General features: G+C 44.8%; 2 protein-coding genes across 3 annotated transcripts in view; both read left to right on the top strand.

Annotated features, from left to right (window-relative positions):
* Window positions 1-2,402, top strand: part of KIAA0100 (KIAA0100 ortholog) — a 33,575-nt gene extending 31,173 nt beyond the window's left edge. For both annotated transcript variants that reach the window (XM_044672837.1, XM_044672836.1), the window contains one exon: window positions 766-2,402. In XM_044672837.1, coding sequence (XP_044528772.1) covers window positions 766-948 — 183 coding nt within the window. In that variant the 3' untranslated portion in view covers window positions 949-2,402. The remainder of the gene's footprint in view (window positions 1-765) is intronic.
* On the top strand, window positions 1,497-7,493 carry RSKR (ribosomal protein S6 kinase related). Its single transcript, XM_044675585.1, has 12 exons — window positions 1,497-1,624; window positions 2,319-2,739; window positions 2,841-2,924; window positions 3,047-3,115; window positions 3,577-3,646; window positions 3,864-3,968; window positions 4,194-4,234; window positions 4,944-4,971; window positions 5,169-5,258; window positions 5,736-5,824; window positions 5,992-6,102; window positions 6,684-7,493. Exons 1-12 carry the CDS (start codon window positions 1,497-1,499, stop codon window positions 6,903-6,905), a joined length of 1,458 nt encoding a protein of 485 aa, XP_044531520.1. The 3' UTR covers window positions 6,906-7,493.
* The last annotated feature ends 8,671 nt before the right edge of the window (window positions 7,494-16,164 follow it).

Here is a 16,164-nt window from a genome sequence, read left to right as displayed (position 1 = left end):
CAGTGAGCCAGGCCTGGAGTCAGACTCTGTCTTGAGACCCTTCTAGCTATAGGACCCTGGACAAGTCAGTTAACCCTCTTTACCCAGCCCTTACTGCCCTTCTGTCTTAGAACTGATAAAAGACAGAAGGTTAGAGCCTTGGGGGTGGGGGCGGGTGGGGAAGGTATGTGGGCCACTGGGTTGGGGAGGGTCTATTCTCTCTATAGGTTACATATGATTAGTGTGAACAATTAATCTCCTGATGAGGCTGCATTATTTGAATTCACTCTTTATATTTTCACATTTTATGTGTGCATTTTACATAAATTATAATTTCAAAAAGTGAAAATTCAGATACATGCCACCACTTGAGGGATTCTCCCACTTATTCAGGATCTCACTGTGGACCCCAAACTCAGGGCAGGGCAGGCTGAATCTCTCCTTTTGTGTCTGCCCCAAAGCTGAATGCAGTGAGTGCCCTGCTGAGCCAGTGCTCACTAAGTACTTTTATTTATTTTTTTATTTTTTTAGCCCATAACTTCTGTGTTTTGACTCCTAGGTGGAAGAGTGGTAAGAGTGGGCAATGGGGGTCAAGTGACTTGCCCAGGGTCACACAGCTGGGAAGTGTCTGAGGCCTGATTTGAACCCAGGACCTCCTGTCTCTAGACCTGACTCTCAATCCACTGAGCTACCCAGCTGCCCCCTCACTAAGTACTTTTAAACTGACCAGAGCATTTTAATGTCAGATTCCCTGACCCTTGTGCCCCCTTTCCCCAATCCCACTAGGTGATCAAGGAGAAGCTAAGACTGAAGCCAGCTGCGGGCTCTGAGAGCCGAGGGAAGCTTGAAACAAAGTCGGACCTGGCCGTTCAGCAGCAGGAGGAGGACGAGAAAGCTCGGCTCCTCATCGGTCTGAGTGTGGGTGACAAGAACCCCAGCAAGAAGTCCATTTTCGGCAGGAGAAAATGAGCAGAGAAAGCCCCTGTGGGGCAAGTCTGGACTCTGGCCCCAGGCGACTCAGGGTGGGGGCAGGGGGTGGAACTCCCCCTGCTCCTGGGGATATGTGGGGGCCTTAGGGAATGACACCTGTGCTGGGCTATGAGGAAGGGCAGCATCGGTCCCCTTGGAGGGCCTAGTGGCCGATGCCACTGCTGCCAGTTCCTGTGTGAGATTGCCACAAGATCCAGGGCATTGGGGTCAAAGCCCAGAGCAGGGACATAGGTGATGGGTCCTTCCCTCCGGGGCCAGAGGAGAATGGGGAAGGGGTAGCAGATGCAGAGCAGAAGTGTTACATTTTTATAAATAGTTTCTATAAATATTTCTATGTGTAACCTTTCCCCATGTGCCAGGGGAAGGAAGCTGTGGGCTGGGCCAGTCCCTCTCTCAGCCTCATCACTTCTGTAGCCTTGTTCAGAAAGGGGACTTTGTGTGCTAGAGGGGGGAACCACCCTCCCATCCTTGCCCAGTCTTTGTGCCAAGCTCTGCTGGGAGGATGTCACCGAGTGCCAGAACTAGCCATGGGTCCCTTATCCTCTCCCTTTGGGCAAGCCCTCAGTGGTGGTGGTGGTGGTGGTGGTGGTGGTGACAAAATGAGATTCAAGGAGAAAGAAAGAAAGAAAGATGATTTTAAATCTGATGCTGTTTTGTGCTTCTATCCAATGCGTGGACCCCACTTTTCTGTGTTTGCTATTGGTGGCTCCTAGCCCCACTCTGTAGCTGTGGCCTGGGGACGAGATGCCTTTGCCCATCCTTCCTATCCCTGGCCATTCCTGTGTGATGAAGACCTTGTCTTGTGCCTTCCTTCCTTTCTTCATTTGTGCCGCCTAGAATCACTGTCCCCCTTCGGTGGTTAGGGAGTAGGTCTGCATTTTAGACACTTACTCTAAAGTCGGGGACATTGCTCTTTGTGCAGCCGGCTCTCTGGGAATGTGTACCCAGAAGTCTAAGTGGAGCAGGAGGCAGGCACCATGAATAATGGAGCTGGGGGTGGGACTCATGAATGATGCATCACAAAGGGGTGGGCCTGCTTATGTAACTGGGACAGAGGGGTCTGGCAGCTGGGGAGCCTCTGGCGGGATGGGAGTAGCAGGCAGCCGGCGGTCCCCTCCCCACAAGGTAAGTGGCCGGGGCAGCTTTGGTTTTCTGCCCAGGGTAGGGAAAAATGCCAGGGGGGGGGGAGTGAAAGAGTGCAAGCGAAGATGACCAGGATGAGAGCTGTGAGAAAACCGAAAGAGGGGAGAAGGGATAAGTGGTCCCAGCTCAGAAATGAAAAGGAAGTGTCCTGTGGAAATGGGGTTGGTGTAGGACCCATGAGAGTGAGAATCTGGCTTTGTGCCCAGGACTAGGCAATGCCAAGCTGTGTTCGATGAACAGAATACAGGCTGGTGCACGGAGAAGAGCCGACTGCACTGCGCTGAGCAACCCCAAAGGGGCTGGAACCTGCTGAGAAAGGCAGCCCAGGTGGGCAGAAGGGAGCTCAGTATAGCTCCCCTTGGCTCTCAGCAGGGTGACAGCATCCTCCCTATCCAGGGCCCCTGGGTTCGGGGCTGGAAGCGACTCTTGTCAGGTGTGGGGACCACCATAACAGGCCTGGACCAGCTGTGGAGACAGCAGGATCCCCAGTGCCCCCATCCAGGGTCCCTGGAGCCAGCCCTGCAGACAGTAGAGAAGTCCCTGACTGAATGGCCAGTGCCGAAGTTCATTGCCCTCTTCTTGCCTGAGTTTCCCATCCAGCCCCCTCAGGGGCAGCAGCAGCTCAAGGTGGGTCAACCAAGTCCCTAGCCAAGATGCCATATAGCATCTTAGGGAAAAGCTGGATACCTCAGAACTCCTCTTTCCTCCCTCTTCATTTCTCTGTGTAGGTTCTAGGTTTTGTAGCCAAAGGCTCCTTTGGAACTGTCCTCAAGGTGCTAGATTGTGACCTGGGAGCCTTGTTGGCTGTGAAGGTAAAGGACCTTATGGCTGTCTCCCCCTCACAGCCCTCCTCTAATTATCCTGTCCTGGGGTGAGGGACCAGTAAGTGGGGAGAGGTTTCAGTTGCCTTTCTGCCCCTGCCCTCCTGCTACAGGTGGTCCCCAAGGTAGAAGTCCTTCAGCAAGACAGCTTGAGGCAGTGCAAGGAGGAGGTCAGCATTCAGGTATGCCCAGGGAAGACTTGAAGCTGAGAGATGGAGGAGGAGGAGGGAGGTCCTGAGGATTGTAGAATCTTGGCCTTGGGAGGAGATAGACAATGGGTGGTGGCAGGGGCACTCAGCCCTGTGGATTAGAGAGGCCTCCCTGCCATTGCGCTCACATGAGCTCATAGGCTTAGCAGACCTGACCCAATACTTCAACTCATCATTGCACTTTTGGGCACTGATCAGACATCCCCTCTCCTCTTTCTTAAGTAGGACCCTACAGACAGGCTACTTGGCCCTACTTGTGCCAGGCAGGGGTGAGGGTCAGTTGGCAGGACCAGATGTTGCACACATCCATCTCAGCTGAGGGATGAGCCAGGCAGAAGCTCCCTCTGCCCAGCCAGGTGGTGCTTGACTCATCCCTTCTTCCCTTAACAAGTGCTTCCTTTGTTGGCCTGACCACCTGTTCTCTTAATCCCCAGCGCCAGATCCGCCACCCATTTGTGAGTGGCTTGGGAGGCAGCTGGCAGGGACAGCGGCACCTTTTCACTAGTGAGCCCCCTCCATGGTCTCCCTCCTTTCTGCCCTCCTCTCCAAGGTCTCCACACTGACACTGTCATCAAGGGGAGAGGGTCCCTTACTTCCCTGCCCCCCCCCCCGAGACCTAAGTCCAGCCCTGGAGAAAAGGGTGGCACCATTTGGGGTGGGAAAGTCCATGGCACCCTGGGCCCTAGGCAAAACCAGGCCCTGACCCAGGGACCCTTTGCAGTGTACAACTACTACAGCACAGACCTATACTCTCTCTGGGCCACTGTTGGCTGCTTTTCTGAGCCTTCCGTCCGCCTCTTTGCTGCTGAGCTGGCCCTAGGCATAGGTAAGTGATGCACTGGGGACACGGATCCTAGAAACACATGGAAGAACTCTCAGCACAGTGGTGGGAGAAGGGAGGACAGGCCCAGGGAGGCTCTAGAATGAATGGATGCTGACCAAGGGCCTCGAGGAGGGACAAAGGGATGAGGTGGTGGGGGCTGTTGGGGAAGCTCAAAAGGCAGTGAGGGTGGGAAGGAGAACATTACTTTTCAAGCTCGTTCTCTTCCAGGCTACCTACATGACCTGGGCATTGTGCATCGAGATCTCAAGGTAAGTCCTGTGCCTTTCATCCTGCTGCCTGAGCAGGGAGGGGAGGCTAGGACTCATCCCAAATCCCTAGAGCTACCTTTGAACTATTTTCTAAGTTGGTATTAAGAGTGGTAAAGCTGGCCAAAACCAACTCTGCCCTGCCTCCCTAGATGTCCTTAGGACAAACCCTAGATCTCTATTAAAACCCCTCCAAAGAATGGGGCATGGAGTTGGGTACCCTTTTTAGGTAGAGGTTAAATAGACATCAAGAGGAGAGTAGTTAGGTGGCACACTGGATAACAGTGATGATGATCTTAGCATCAGGAAAACCTGAATTCAAATACAGCCTCAACCACTTATTGACTGTGCGATCCTGGGCGAGTCATAACCCTCCCTATTTGCTTAAAAAAAAAAGAGAGAGAGAACATAATTCATTTGGGGGGGGGGGAGGAGACATCTAGATAAAATCAGGCCTAGAGGTGGGAGGTCCTGAGTTCAAATGTGTCCTTAGACAACTTCTTGGCTGTGTGAGCCTGGGCAAGTCACTTAAGCCCCATTGCTTAGCCCTTATGCTCTTTTCCTGTAGAACCAATAAATAAATAGAATCCATACAATCAATCAATACAATCAAAATCAATAAATAAATAGAATCAATACTAAGGTAAAGGTTTAAAAAAAAGACTTCAAGAGGGCTAGGGTAAATATGGATGTTTTATTTGTAACTTTTCAGATGGAGAACATTTTACTAGACGAAAGAGGTAAATCTCTTCAATTCTTGTATATGAGAGAGAGTGTGAATGAATGTGTGTGTGTGAGAGATATCTGGGGATGGTGGGGTATATTTTCAAGAGGGGAGACAGAGGGCATGCCTGCTTGAGAAGCAAAGGTAGGAAACTCCATGGGTCGAGGAGTAGGCACGTGTGTCTGGTGTTAATGACCTCCTCTTCCCTCAAAGGCCACCTAAAGCTCACAGACTTTGGCCTATCACGACACCTACCCCAAGGAGGGCGAGCTTATACTATCTGCGGGACTCTCCAGTACATGGGTGAGACAGAGCCGGGGCTGGGTGGTCCAGGTCAGCCGTAGGTGTGTCCAGGTGGCAGTGGTGACTGGCCTTCTCTCTGTTCCTCATGCACGACACGGACCTCCTGTCCTTTGCACTGACAAAGGATGACCTTTGCATCAGTCATTCCCCATTGCTGGGATGGATTCAATTCTCACCTCTGCATGATCGAATTCATCTCTTCATGTAGCAGAAATATCACCTTCTACATGGAGCCTTTCCAGGAGCTTCCCTTCCAAGCTACCTTCTGTCTAACTCCTCCGTTTGTTAGTGAGACTCTCTTTATACTTATCTATGCATTTGTTGTCTCCCCCGTTAGAATAGAAACCCCAGGATTATAGGAATTGTTTCAGTCTTTGCATATCCCTAGCTCCCAGCCGAGCAGCATCTGGCACATGGTAGGAATTTAGTGAATGTTGGTTGGTTGGTCAGTTGATTGATTGGGGTCTCTACTTACAGCCCCAGAAGTCCTGCGAGGTGGGCCCTACAACCACGTGGCTGACTGGTGGTCCCTGGGCGTCTTGCTTTTTGCCCTGGCAGCTGGAAAGGTCAGAAAAGAATTGGGGGGCGGGGGGAGGAAGGAAAGAGAGGGGAATCCTACATACCACACATCATTTAGCCTGATGGTGAGTGGAGGTCAGGAGAGGAAATGGGAGAGAGGAAAGCTCCACGATGGGTAGGCAGCCTGCTCCAGCTCCATTCTTTCTTGTCCTAGTTCCCATTGCAGGCTGAAAAAGATCATGTGGCCATGTTGAGGAGTGTGACTCATTGTGCCTATGAGGTCCCTGCCTCTCTTAGCCAGGGGCTCTCTCTTCTGCTCCAGGAGGTAAGAGCGGCCCCATCCTGACTCTTCCCTCATCACCAGCTTCCACAAGCACTTGAGAATTTTCACTTCTTTAAGTTTTTCCCAGCCTGAGCTCCTCTGACTCTGCTTGGCCAGCCTCACTTCTTTTCTCGTTCCCATCAACCTTTATTCTTTCCAGCTCCTGATTGCCTCTGCCTGTCTCCCCCCAAACTTCCTCCTCTCCGTAGGCCATAGTGAGGTTCCCTAGCCAAAGCAGACTGGGACTCAGACCACTGCTGCTCTCTGCTGGGGTGGGGGGAGCCCCATTTCCTCATGGCATACTTCCCACTGGCCTCCAGGTGAACTTCATTTTGTCTTAAATTCTGGCTCTTCCTACTTCTGCCCCAAATGCCTCATTCTCATTGGCTTCTACAAAATCCTCTCTATGCCAGGGAAAAAGGCCTTCAGAGGCCATGTGTTCCAGCCTGTAGCCAGCAGAAAAACCCTCTACTCCATGCCTGACAGATGGTCATTATGAGCTTTTTCTCGCTTTCTTCTTCCCCGTGTCGCCAGGGTTCAGCCTGTCCTCACTCACCCATCCCTCGCACTTTTTCTCCCTTCAGCTCCTGTGCCACAACCCGCTCCATCGCCTCCGCTACCTGTATCACTTCCAGGCCCATCCCTTCTTTCGGGGCATGGCCTTTGACCCAGAGCTCCTGCAGAAGCAGCCAGTATCCTTTGTCCTGGAGGCAAGAGCCGCCCTTCCTGCCCCAGATGAGACTGTGCCATTCCAGGATTTTGACTGTGATTTGGTATCTCTCTCAGCCCATCCCTGTCCTGCCTGAGCCTCCCCACTTCACCCCCCAGCTGGACTATAGCTGGGAATCTCAGGATCCTTCTCCACTACCAACTCAGGAAAACCTCCCCAAAACACCAAACTGTCTGTGGCCCACACACTTGTCCCTTGTTCTTTGAAGCAAGATTTCCTCCCCTTTCGTAACTTGATCATTTTGTAAATGAAACTGATCCCACGGGGCCCAGGCCCTTTAGAGTGGTTTTGTCTCCCGTGAGGGAGAGGCCAAAGTCCCTTTCCTGGGCAGCCTGCCACGAGCATCTCTGCCCACTGCTACCTCTTCCCTCCCCTGTCCCTCATTCAGTAGGTCTGAGCAAGGCCTCCTCCCTTTTTCCTGGCTCTTAGCCAGGCCTCTCCAGCCACTTCTCCCTTCCTGATTCCTATGCCATATTTCCTTTCTCCAGCAATACTGGGCTTCTCTACAGATATGATTAGCCAGCCCATCCTCTGGAAGCAATAAGAATTGTTTTTTGTAAGGATACACACCACCTTTGCCCCAACAATTTCCATTTTAAATTGCAACCTAAGGATTCAAGACCTGATTGTGCAATATGTTGTTAAATAAAGAAAGTAACATTGAGACTCATAGCCTATTGTGGGAAGGAGTGGGGCAAGCGACACACAGCTAGGTTTGTGTCCTGCCAGGGGGAGGTGTACCTGGGAGAAGTATAGGGTTAACTCTCCAGTTTTGTAGAAAAGGTCATCATCTCTCGGGACTTAAGAACTGCCATGCTGGACATGTCCATGATCCGTCCCACCAAGATTCCTTTTCTAATAGGGGCACTAAAGGACATTTGTGGAAAGGTATGATTCTGCTCCTGATAGAAGCTGAAGAATGTCAGGATGACTCACAAAGCATTAAAATTTCAGCCAGCCATCACTTTGTCTAATCTTTTTCTTCTAAGTCTGTAGTTTTAATTTATGATCTCCCTTCTACTTATTTCATATTAACTTGTTTGTTTTTTTATTTTTAATTTATTTAATTTAAAAAAAAAACCAACACCCTGCCTTCCATATTAGAATCAATACTATGTAAGGGGTCCAAGGCAGAAGAGTGGTGTAAGGTTAGGCAAGTAACCTAACCTTAGTGTTGTAAGAGTGGTGTAAGGGGGTCAAGTGACTTGCCCAGGGACACAGAAATGTCTGAGCTCAGATTTGAACCCAGGACCTCCTCTTTCTGGACCTGGCTCTCAATCCACTGAGCTACCTAGCACGCCTCCCCACCCCCCAATTTAATTTTTTTTTAAATTAATACTGCAATCTTCAAGTCTTATTTCAAGTTCTCACCCTGTTTGTTTTATAAACCCATACTTGGGACAATTAGGTGACTCAGTGAATAGAGAACCAGGTGGGGTTTGGGGGCAGGGTAGGAAATCCTGGGTTAAAATCTGGCCTCAAACACTTCCTACCTGTATGATCTTGAGCAAGTCACTTAGACAGAAGGTAAAGTTGTTTTTATTTTTTTAAAGCACCTTACCTTCTGAGTTTGAATCAATACTAAGTATTAGCTCCAAGGCAGTTGGGAGGGATAAGCAGTTGGGATTAAGTGACTCACCCTGGGTCACACAGCTAAGAAGTGTCTGAAGTCAGATTTGAACCCAAGTCCTCCTGACTCCAGACCTGACACCCTATCCACTGAGCCACCACTCACCCTGTGTTTTTTGACTGTCTAATATTAAACAGTTAAGCAAATGCACTTTTATCTCCTTAAAATAGAACAAAAATCTCCAGATCTTATTCCCTAAATAAGATACTCCATTATGGTAGGATCTTTCCATTAGGAAGGAAAGAGGCCAAGAAGGAAGAAGAGCTGTTAGACTATTTGAAAGGTTTTTGTATCATATAAGTCTCTTACAGCTGTGGCTTTGTTCAGGGAAACAGAACCCTCTTGGGAGTGTCTTGGTCTAAGGCTAGGGGATTGCTGTGGGTATACTTGTACTCATTACATCATCTGAGCTGTTTCTGGAAGGTGTGGACAAAGACAGGAGCAGGGATGCATCCTATCAACCCAGAGCCTCAACTCAGTTGAACAAGCACTAAGTATTTACCATGTGTAGAACACACTGAGAAGCAGAGTTTAGGGAAGACAGAGTCCCTACTCTCAGGCTACTCCTTCAAAGGGACATGGTCCATTCCCAAGGAATTTGAGGATTTAAATGCTTTAAGAGATGTGTAGACAGGGCTTTTGAGATCTGTGGAGGGCAGGATCCTTACTGACTAGAAAGATCTAGGAAGGCTTTGGGGAGGAGGTGTCTTTTGAGTTGGATTTTAAAGAATGATGAGGATCTAAACAGGTGAAGAAGGAGGAGGGGGAGGATATGGCAGGCTCAGGGGCAGAAAAGAAATGCTTACTGGCCAAGGTGAATAGTCCAGTTTAGCTGGAGCAGAGTACATGGAGGTAAGTAATATGAGAAAATTCGGAAGAGAAGGAAGTGCTACATTAAAGAAGGCTTTCTCCTGGTTCTGCTTGCCTCCTTGCATCAGTTCAGATAAGTCTTTCCCAGGTTTTTCTGAAGCCATCTTGCTCATCATTTCTTATAGCATAATAGTATTTCATCATAATCATATACCACAATTTGTTCAGCCCAATTGATAGGCATCTTTTCCGTCGCCAATTATTTGTCATAATACAGAGAACTGCTGTAAATACTTTTGCACACATAGGTCTTCTTCCTTTTTCTTTGATCACTTTGTGATTGTTGTTCATCCTTAGTTTTTGAAGAGAACCAATGAAATCAGAGATAATGTCTTAACTTTCCCTTAAATTGGATTTATATGAGGCAGAGTTGCAAAAAGTTCTCAGCCTAACTTGCTCTGCCAGTCATCCAAGTTCAGTGGCAAGACAAAAGTAGGGACAACAAAACTCCTGGTGTCAGGCGAACACCAATACACTTTTTCCTCCTTGCCATGTGGCTGGACCATGATATTTTCCAACATGACGGCTAGAACTGACTGACTTCATTACCTTAAGAGAGTTCTATTTACAGATAAAATAAGGAGCAGGTCTCCCCACTCCCTGGAACAAAAGGCAGCCCAGTGAGATACTCTTAACCTTATCTTTAACAAAGACAAAAGACCTAGATGAAGGGAGGACTCAACCCAGTTTTTTAGCCTAGAAGAGAGGCTTTGTACCTTGAGCATCCCTTGGCTGTGACATCCAGCCTTCAGATTACCTGAAAAAAAAAAAAACAGTTACCTAAAGTTTTTCCTCTGCTCCTGACTGACACAGGCTTCATCCATCCTAAAACAAACCTTTCCCCTAAAACCTACCACTTCCTTGAGTTGTCAGTTTACAGTTCTTTTATTTCACTTTATTATTTTTTTTAAATTTATTTTAAACCCTTACCTACAGCATTAGAATTCGATACTGTATCTCCAAGACACGAGAGTGGTAAGGGCTAGGCATCGGGGGTAAAATGACTTATCTACCCAGGGTCACACAGCTAGGAAGTGTCTGAGATCAATTTTGAACCCTGGAACTCCCATCTCTAGACATGACTCTCAATCCACTGAACCACCTAGCTGCCTCCTGTTTGTAGCTTTAAAATCAAACTGTTTTGGGGAGTCATAAGGGGAAACCATTTCATAATTCAGTATTAATTTTCCACATTCTCCCCTCTGATTCCTTGGAAGACATAATCTCCCCAATGAATCAAATATGTTATCTATACATCTCAGGATTGTCTCACTAGGATTCATAAGGACTTGAAAGTCTTATACATTTCATGGAGGATCTAACAATGTTTGGGTGTTTCTTAACATAATGTTAAAACAATTGAAAGACACATTGACAAAGACCCATTGGGGACACTCCCTTATTTTTGGCCCAAGGGTTTTACAATCAAAATAAAATGACAGGTGGGAAGGAATGAAGGGGATGAAGGGGATGGGTAACCCAACTCCATGGTTCAGTTTGTTATAGCCAAGGGCTCATTCAGAGTCTCATGATGCAGCTGTCCAAATTCTGGGATCTCCTTCTATTGCTGTCATCTTAGGCCATCTGGAATCATGCCGGTCCTTAAAGTAGTCTCTCTGGCAGATCTGCTTTTCTCCTGGTCCAGGTAACTGGTAGCATCTTCCTCTAAAATGCCTTTTAAAAAAATAGATCTTAAGAAAGAATCTCTTTGGATTTAACTTTTAGGCTTTCATTCCAAGTGGTTCTCCCAAATGGTTGGACCAATTCTCAACTCCACTAGCAGTGCATGACTGTCCTTAATTTTTTTACACCTCCTTTAGCATTTTGTCATTTTCCTTTTCTGACATATTAGCCAATCTGATAGGCTTGAACCTCAGGCTTCATGGGGAAAATCCTGTAATAACTAGTTCATGCTGACTCCAGCATACCACCTAGATAAAAAGATCATGAAGAGACAACCAACAGGACTTGATAACTGACTGAATATGAGAAGAAAGGGCATGAGAAAAGTTAAAAATAATTCCAAATATACTGAGTTTGTCCAGCTTGAGGTATGGTTCTAGACATTGGAATAAGGTCTAAGCTGGAGAATAGGTCTGCTCTCTAGGAATTATCATTAAAGGTGTTGGAGTGAATGAGATTACTCAGGGAGAAAACCTGGGCAGACCTGAGAAGAGAAGAGATTTGAAGGTAAAACTTGGGAGAAACACTCATTTTAAGGAGTCAGTAAGATGAGAAACCTAAGGAAGTAGAACTAGATAGGATCAGATTTCTGCATATCCCTTTCCTGCCCAGTGGCATAATAGGCTCTATATAGGAAGAGAGTGTGCAATCATATGGAAATTAGATTATATGTTTTAAAGTTTTAACTCAAGTGGTTCAGAGGATAGAGTACTGAAGTTATTAAAGTCAGGAAGACCTGAGTTCAAATCCAGATTCAGACACGAATTGTGGGACCTTGGTTGAGTCACTTAATCCTGTTTGCCTTCATTTTCTCAACTGTAGAATGAACTAGAGAAAGAAATGGCAAACCACTCCTGTATCTTTGCCAAGAAAAACCTCAAAACAGGATCATAAAGAGTAAGATATGACTGAAACAATGGAGCAAAAATTTGGTCCTGATGGATAGGCATAATGGAAAAAGTCCCCCATGGAATATTCGCAAGAGATCAGCAAAGGAAACCAGAGCTTGGTCCAAAGACCAAATGACTAATTAGAACTTTGGGATCAGTTATTCATCTTAGAATCCTCAAAGTCACTTCTGACTAAGTAATGTATAACCTACGTCAGTTTTCCAGTAGAAAATGTGAAATTTCCTTAGTAAATTCATGAGATCAGGGAGAGTCAAATTTGAGTTGCTGAGGTAGTAGTTTTCCTTTATTTTCAAATGCCCCAGATTAATTTTAATTCCCATTATTGTAGCCTCCTCAGTGGTTCTGTGATTTTCTAACCAGTCTGACAGGAGTCAGCTTTCTATTATTATGACATCTAATGGTTAATGATGCATTTATTTTTTCTTCTGAACAGATATAGTGTTTATGAGAGTATTTTATGTTTATGAGATATTTCATATAGAGACAGTTGAATTAAACGAGGGGTCTTGAGGGGCAGTAAGTTTTTATCTTGGGCTCTTTACACAAAGCAATTGACTGAAATGTTCTCATCAGAAATGGTGGATTTTATTTTATTTGGTGCCTCCCACATGACAACAATAAAATGCATTTTCAAAAGAGGAAGAAAAAAAAAAGAGGTTAAAGAAATAGGACAGCGTGCTATCCCAGGAGTCTAAGGAGACAAGTATCTAGAAAAGGGTTCTTAACCTTTTCTGTGTCATGAACTCCTTTGGCAGATTGACGAATCCTATGAACCCTTTCTCAGAATAATGTCTCTTAAATATGTAAAATGAAAAAACTAATGAATACAAATTATACATTTTTATATATACAAATTATATATATACAAATTTTACAACAATTATACTGAAATATAGTTATTGAAATATTTTAACATTTTTGTGATATAGTAATACATGTGCCTAACACATTAAATAATAATATATTTAAAATTCAGGCAAAGTTAAATTTTATATTATTTATTTTAAAATCCTTACTTTGTATCTTAGAATTAATACTATGTTTTAGTTCCAAGGCAGAAGAGTGGCAAAGGCTAGGCAATGGGGGTTGAATGACTTGCCCAGGGTCACACAGCTAGGAAATGTCTTGAGGTCAAATTTGAACTCAGGACCTTCCATCTCTAGGCCTAGCTCTCAATCCACTGAGCCACCTAGCTGAGCCCTAAATTTTATTTTTTAAAGACATCAATGTGAAGGTTGTTGTTGCTTAGAATAATTAAGAGCATTGAACTATGGGAAATATCTCTTTCTCCCTACCTCATCCAGTGATAAGTCAAGAACTAGTTTCTGACAAGGCAATATTTTGTCATGTTGGATTCTCATTTTTTGTTTTTATGGTCATCAGTGCTGAAAATTCTGATTCACAAAGATATATTGTTGTAAACTTGCGTGTTTTATTATAACTACAGTAATTTTGAAATAGCAATAACTATAAATACTTTGAGATATCTGAAATAACTTAAATGTGATACAAAAATATCTATGATTTCTATTGGTGACAGAGATACAAATTTTGCTAATGCTCTGGTGGTTTATTACCTACATTCATAATTGAAAGAAAAGTTTAATTTCAGTTAGAGGTGAGTGAACATAAATATGTAATTTTTTTTCCATCCAAGTTCATAGACCTCTAAAATCTATCCACAGACCCTGAAGAATGCCTAGAATCTAGTGATGACAAGTCTTTTAGGACCTTTTAGACACCCTGTGCCATGCCCTGCCCCTCCAGAGACCAAGTGCCCTCCTGTCCTCTCCTTACCCCAAAAGGAGGGAGAGTGGTCCAGGTGCTCTGCTTAGGGGAGGGAGTAAGTTACTGGGCTGCTGGGCAGAGGGGCAGGGAGACACAGTGGAGAGAGGGAAGGGAGCAGCTCTCTCCGAGTCCCTCTGCCTTTCTAGTAACTAACTCTGGTGGGAGACCATGTGTGCCCATCTTTGGAACGTGTGCCATAGGTTCACCATCACAGGTCACCAATGTCAGATGCTACAGAGAGATCCAGAAGGATGGCCTTTGGCGATTAAAGGATCATTGGTGACCTCCTAGGAAGCAGTTTTATTATAGTGACAGTACTGTAAGCTAGAATAGGAAAGAGAGGTAGACAACTTCTTTAGGAAGTTTTAAGAGACTTTTTTAGGATTCAGAAGCCATGAGTATAAGGACTCCAAAGAAAAAAACAATCTGAGGATAAATGAGAGAGAAGAGAGTTGATCATTAGCAAGGAGATAGTTCAAACCCTATCTGGGTTCTTTAAGCTCTCTGTACCTTAATTTTTATAAAATGAGGTTAAACTAGATGATTTTGAAAGTACTCTTATAGCTATGATCCTATTAAAAAAAAAAAAAAGAATCCTTACCTTCTCTCTTAGAATCAATACTAAGCATTAAGGCAGTACAAGGCAGAAGAGGGGTAAGAGCTAAACAACTGGGGTTAAGTGACTTGCCCAGGGTCACACAATTAAGACGTGATCCTATTTTTTTTAAAGCAACACAATTTAGTTTCTTAATTAAAAATTTATATTTACATCCCTATCCTTTCTCTCCCACCTCTCTCTTCCTCCCTCCTACTACATTTCACCCTTCACAAATGTACATTATTTATGATCCTATTAATAGAATCCAGGTTGAAGGTAGATTAGTTTAATGAAAAGCAAGGATACTACTTCCTTATTTATTTATTTTTTTAATTTTCATTTCCAAATTCTTTCCCTCCTTTCACCTCCTCCCTCATTCAAAGAGAAGTCAAGAAATATGAGAAATATTGTGTATTGGTTCCAAGGCAGAAGAGTGATTAAGAACTAGGCAATGGGGGTTAAGTTAACTTACCCAGGGTCACACAGTTATTAACACTCATTTTAAAAAAGATTTCTAGTTCCAGATTCTCTCCCTTCAGCCTTTGAGAAGGCAAGCAATATGATACTCATTTTACACGTCAAGTCAGACAAGACATGTATCCGTGTTAGCTATGTTGAAAAAAAAAAAAGAGAGAATTTGGAAAACAAATCTCTGTACGCAGAGTTCAACACTTCTTTCTGGAGACAGATAGCATTTTTTCAACCATGAATCCTTGGGTTTTGGTGTGGGTCGTTATATTGAACAGAGTAGCTGAATTTTTCACAGTTGATTATCTTTACAATACTGCTGTTACTGTGGATAGTATTTTCTTGGTTCTGCTCATTTCACTTTTCATCAGTTCATAAAAGGCTCCCCAGGTTTTTCTGAAACTACCCCCTTCATCAGTTCTTATAGTATAATAGTATTCCATTACAATCACATATGGTCACGGTTTTAGATAGGTTATCAGTATGGATACTGAAGTACTCAAAGACAATGGCAGGGATGGAGGGGAATACTGGGAATCATATACTAAAGTCACTGACGAAATTGAGGGACTTCAGTGGAGGTAAGCAAATGATATTGAAAGAGATGGGAGAGAAATCATGTAGGTGGCTCAGTGGTTTGAGATGCAGGCCTGGAGATGGGAGGTCCTGGGTCCAAATCTGGCCCTCAGATACTTAGATGTATCACCCTGGACAAGTCACTTCACCTCCACTTCCAAGCCCTTACTGCTCTTCTGCTTTGGAAGCAATATATAGTACTGATTCTAAGAAGGGTTGAAAAGAGAAAGATATCGGTGATGGAAGTATTAATGAATTATAGGGATGATGAGGCAAGGAGCCTCATCTTTTGCCTCTTTTTGTATCTCTACTGCTTAGCATATTGCCTGGCACATAGTAGGTGCTTTATAAATGTTTATTGATTGCTTGATGAAAGAGATATGGCCTGAAGTCACTTGACCCCCATTGCCCACCCTGACCACTCTTCCACCAAGGAACCAATACACAGAAGTTAAGGGATAAAAATAAAAATTTAAAATAAAAAAAGAGAGAGAGAGATGGCCTGGAAACAGCTAAGGTGAGTAAAATATCCCCTTTTATTGGTCCAGAAAATTGAAGTAGAAGGAGTGACTACAAATGGAGACAATTTAGAGGGATATGGTCCTTTTGGGAAAAGGTTTCAATTAAATTGAAGAGGTGAAAGAAGTTTAGAATGAAGAATTTAAGCCTCTTGAGGGCAGGGACTATTTAATTTTGGTCTTTTTATCTCCAGTATCTAAGAGCATAGTGCCCTTGCACACAATAAAATGTTTGTTGATTTTTTTCTTTTAAAGAGGAGTTATATGATGTAAGTAATTGTGTTAAGAATAGA

The sequence above is a fragment of the Gracilinanus agilis genome, chromosome 4 (genome assembly GCF_016433145.1).
Source record: "Gracilinanus agilis isolate LMUSP501 chromosome 4, AgileGrace, whole genome shotgun sequence".
Taxonomy (NCBI): Eukaryota; Metazoa; Chordata; class Mammalia; order Didelphimorphia; family Didelphidae; genus Gracilinanus; species Gracilinanus agilis.
This window is presented reverse-complemented; position numbering and strand designations above follow the sequence as displayed.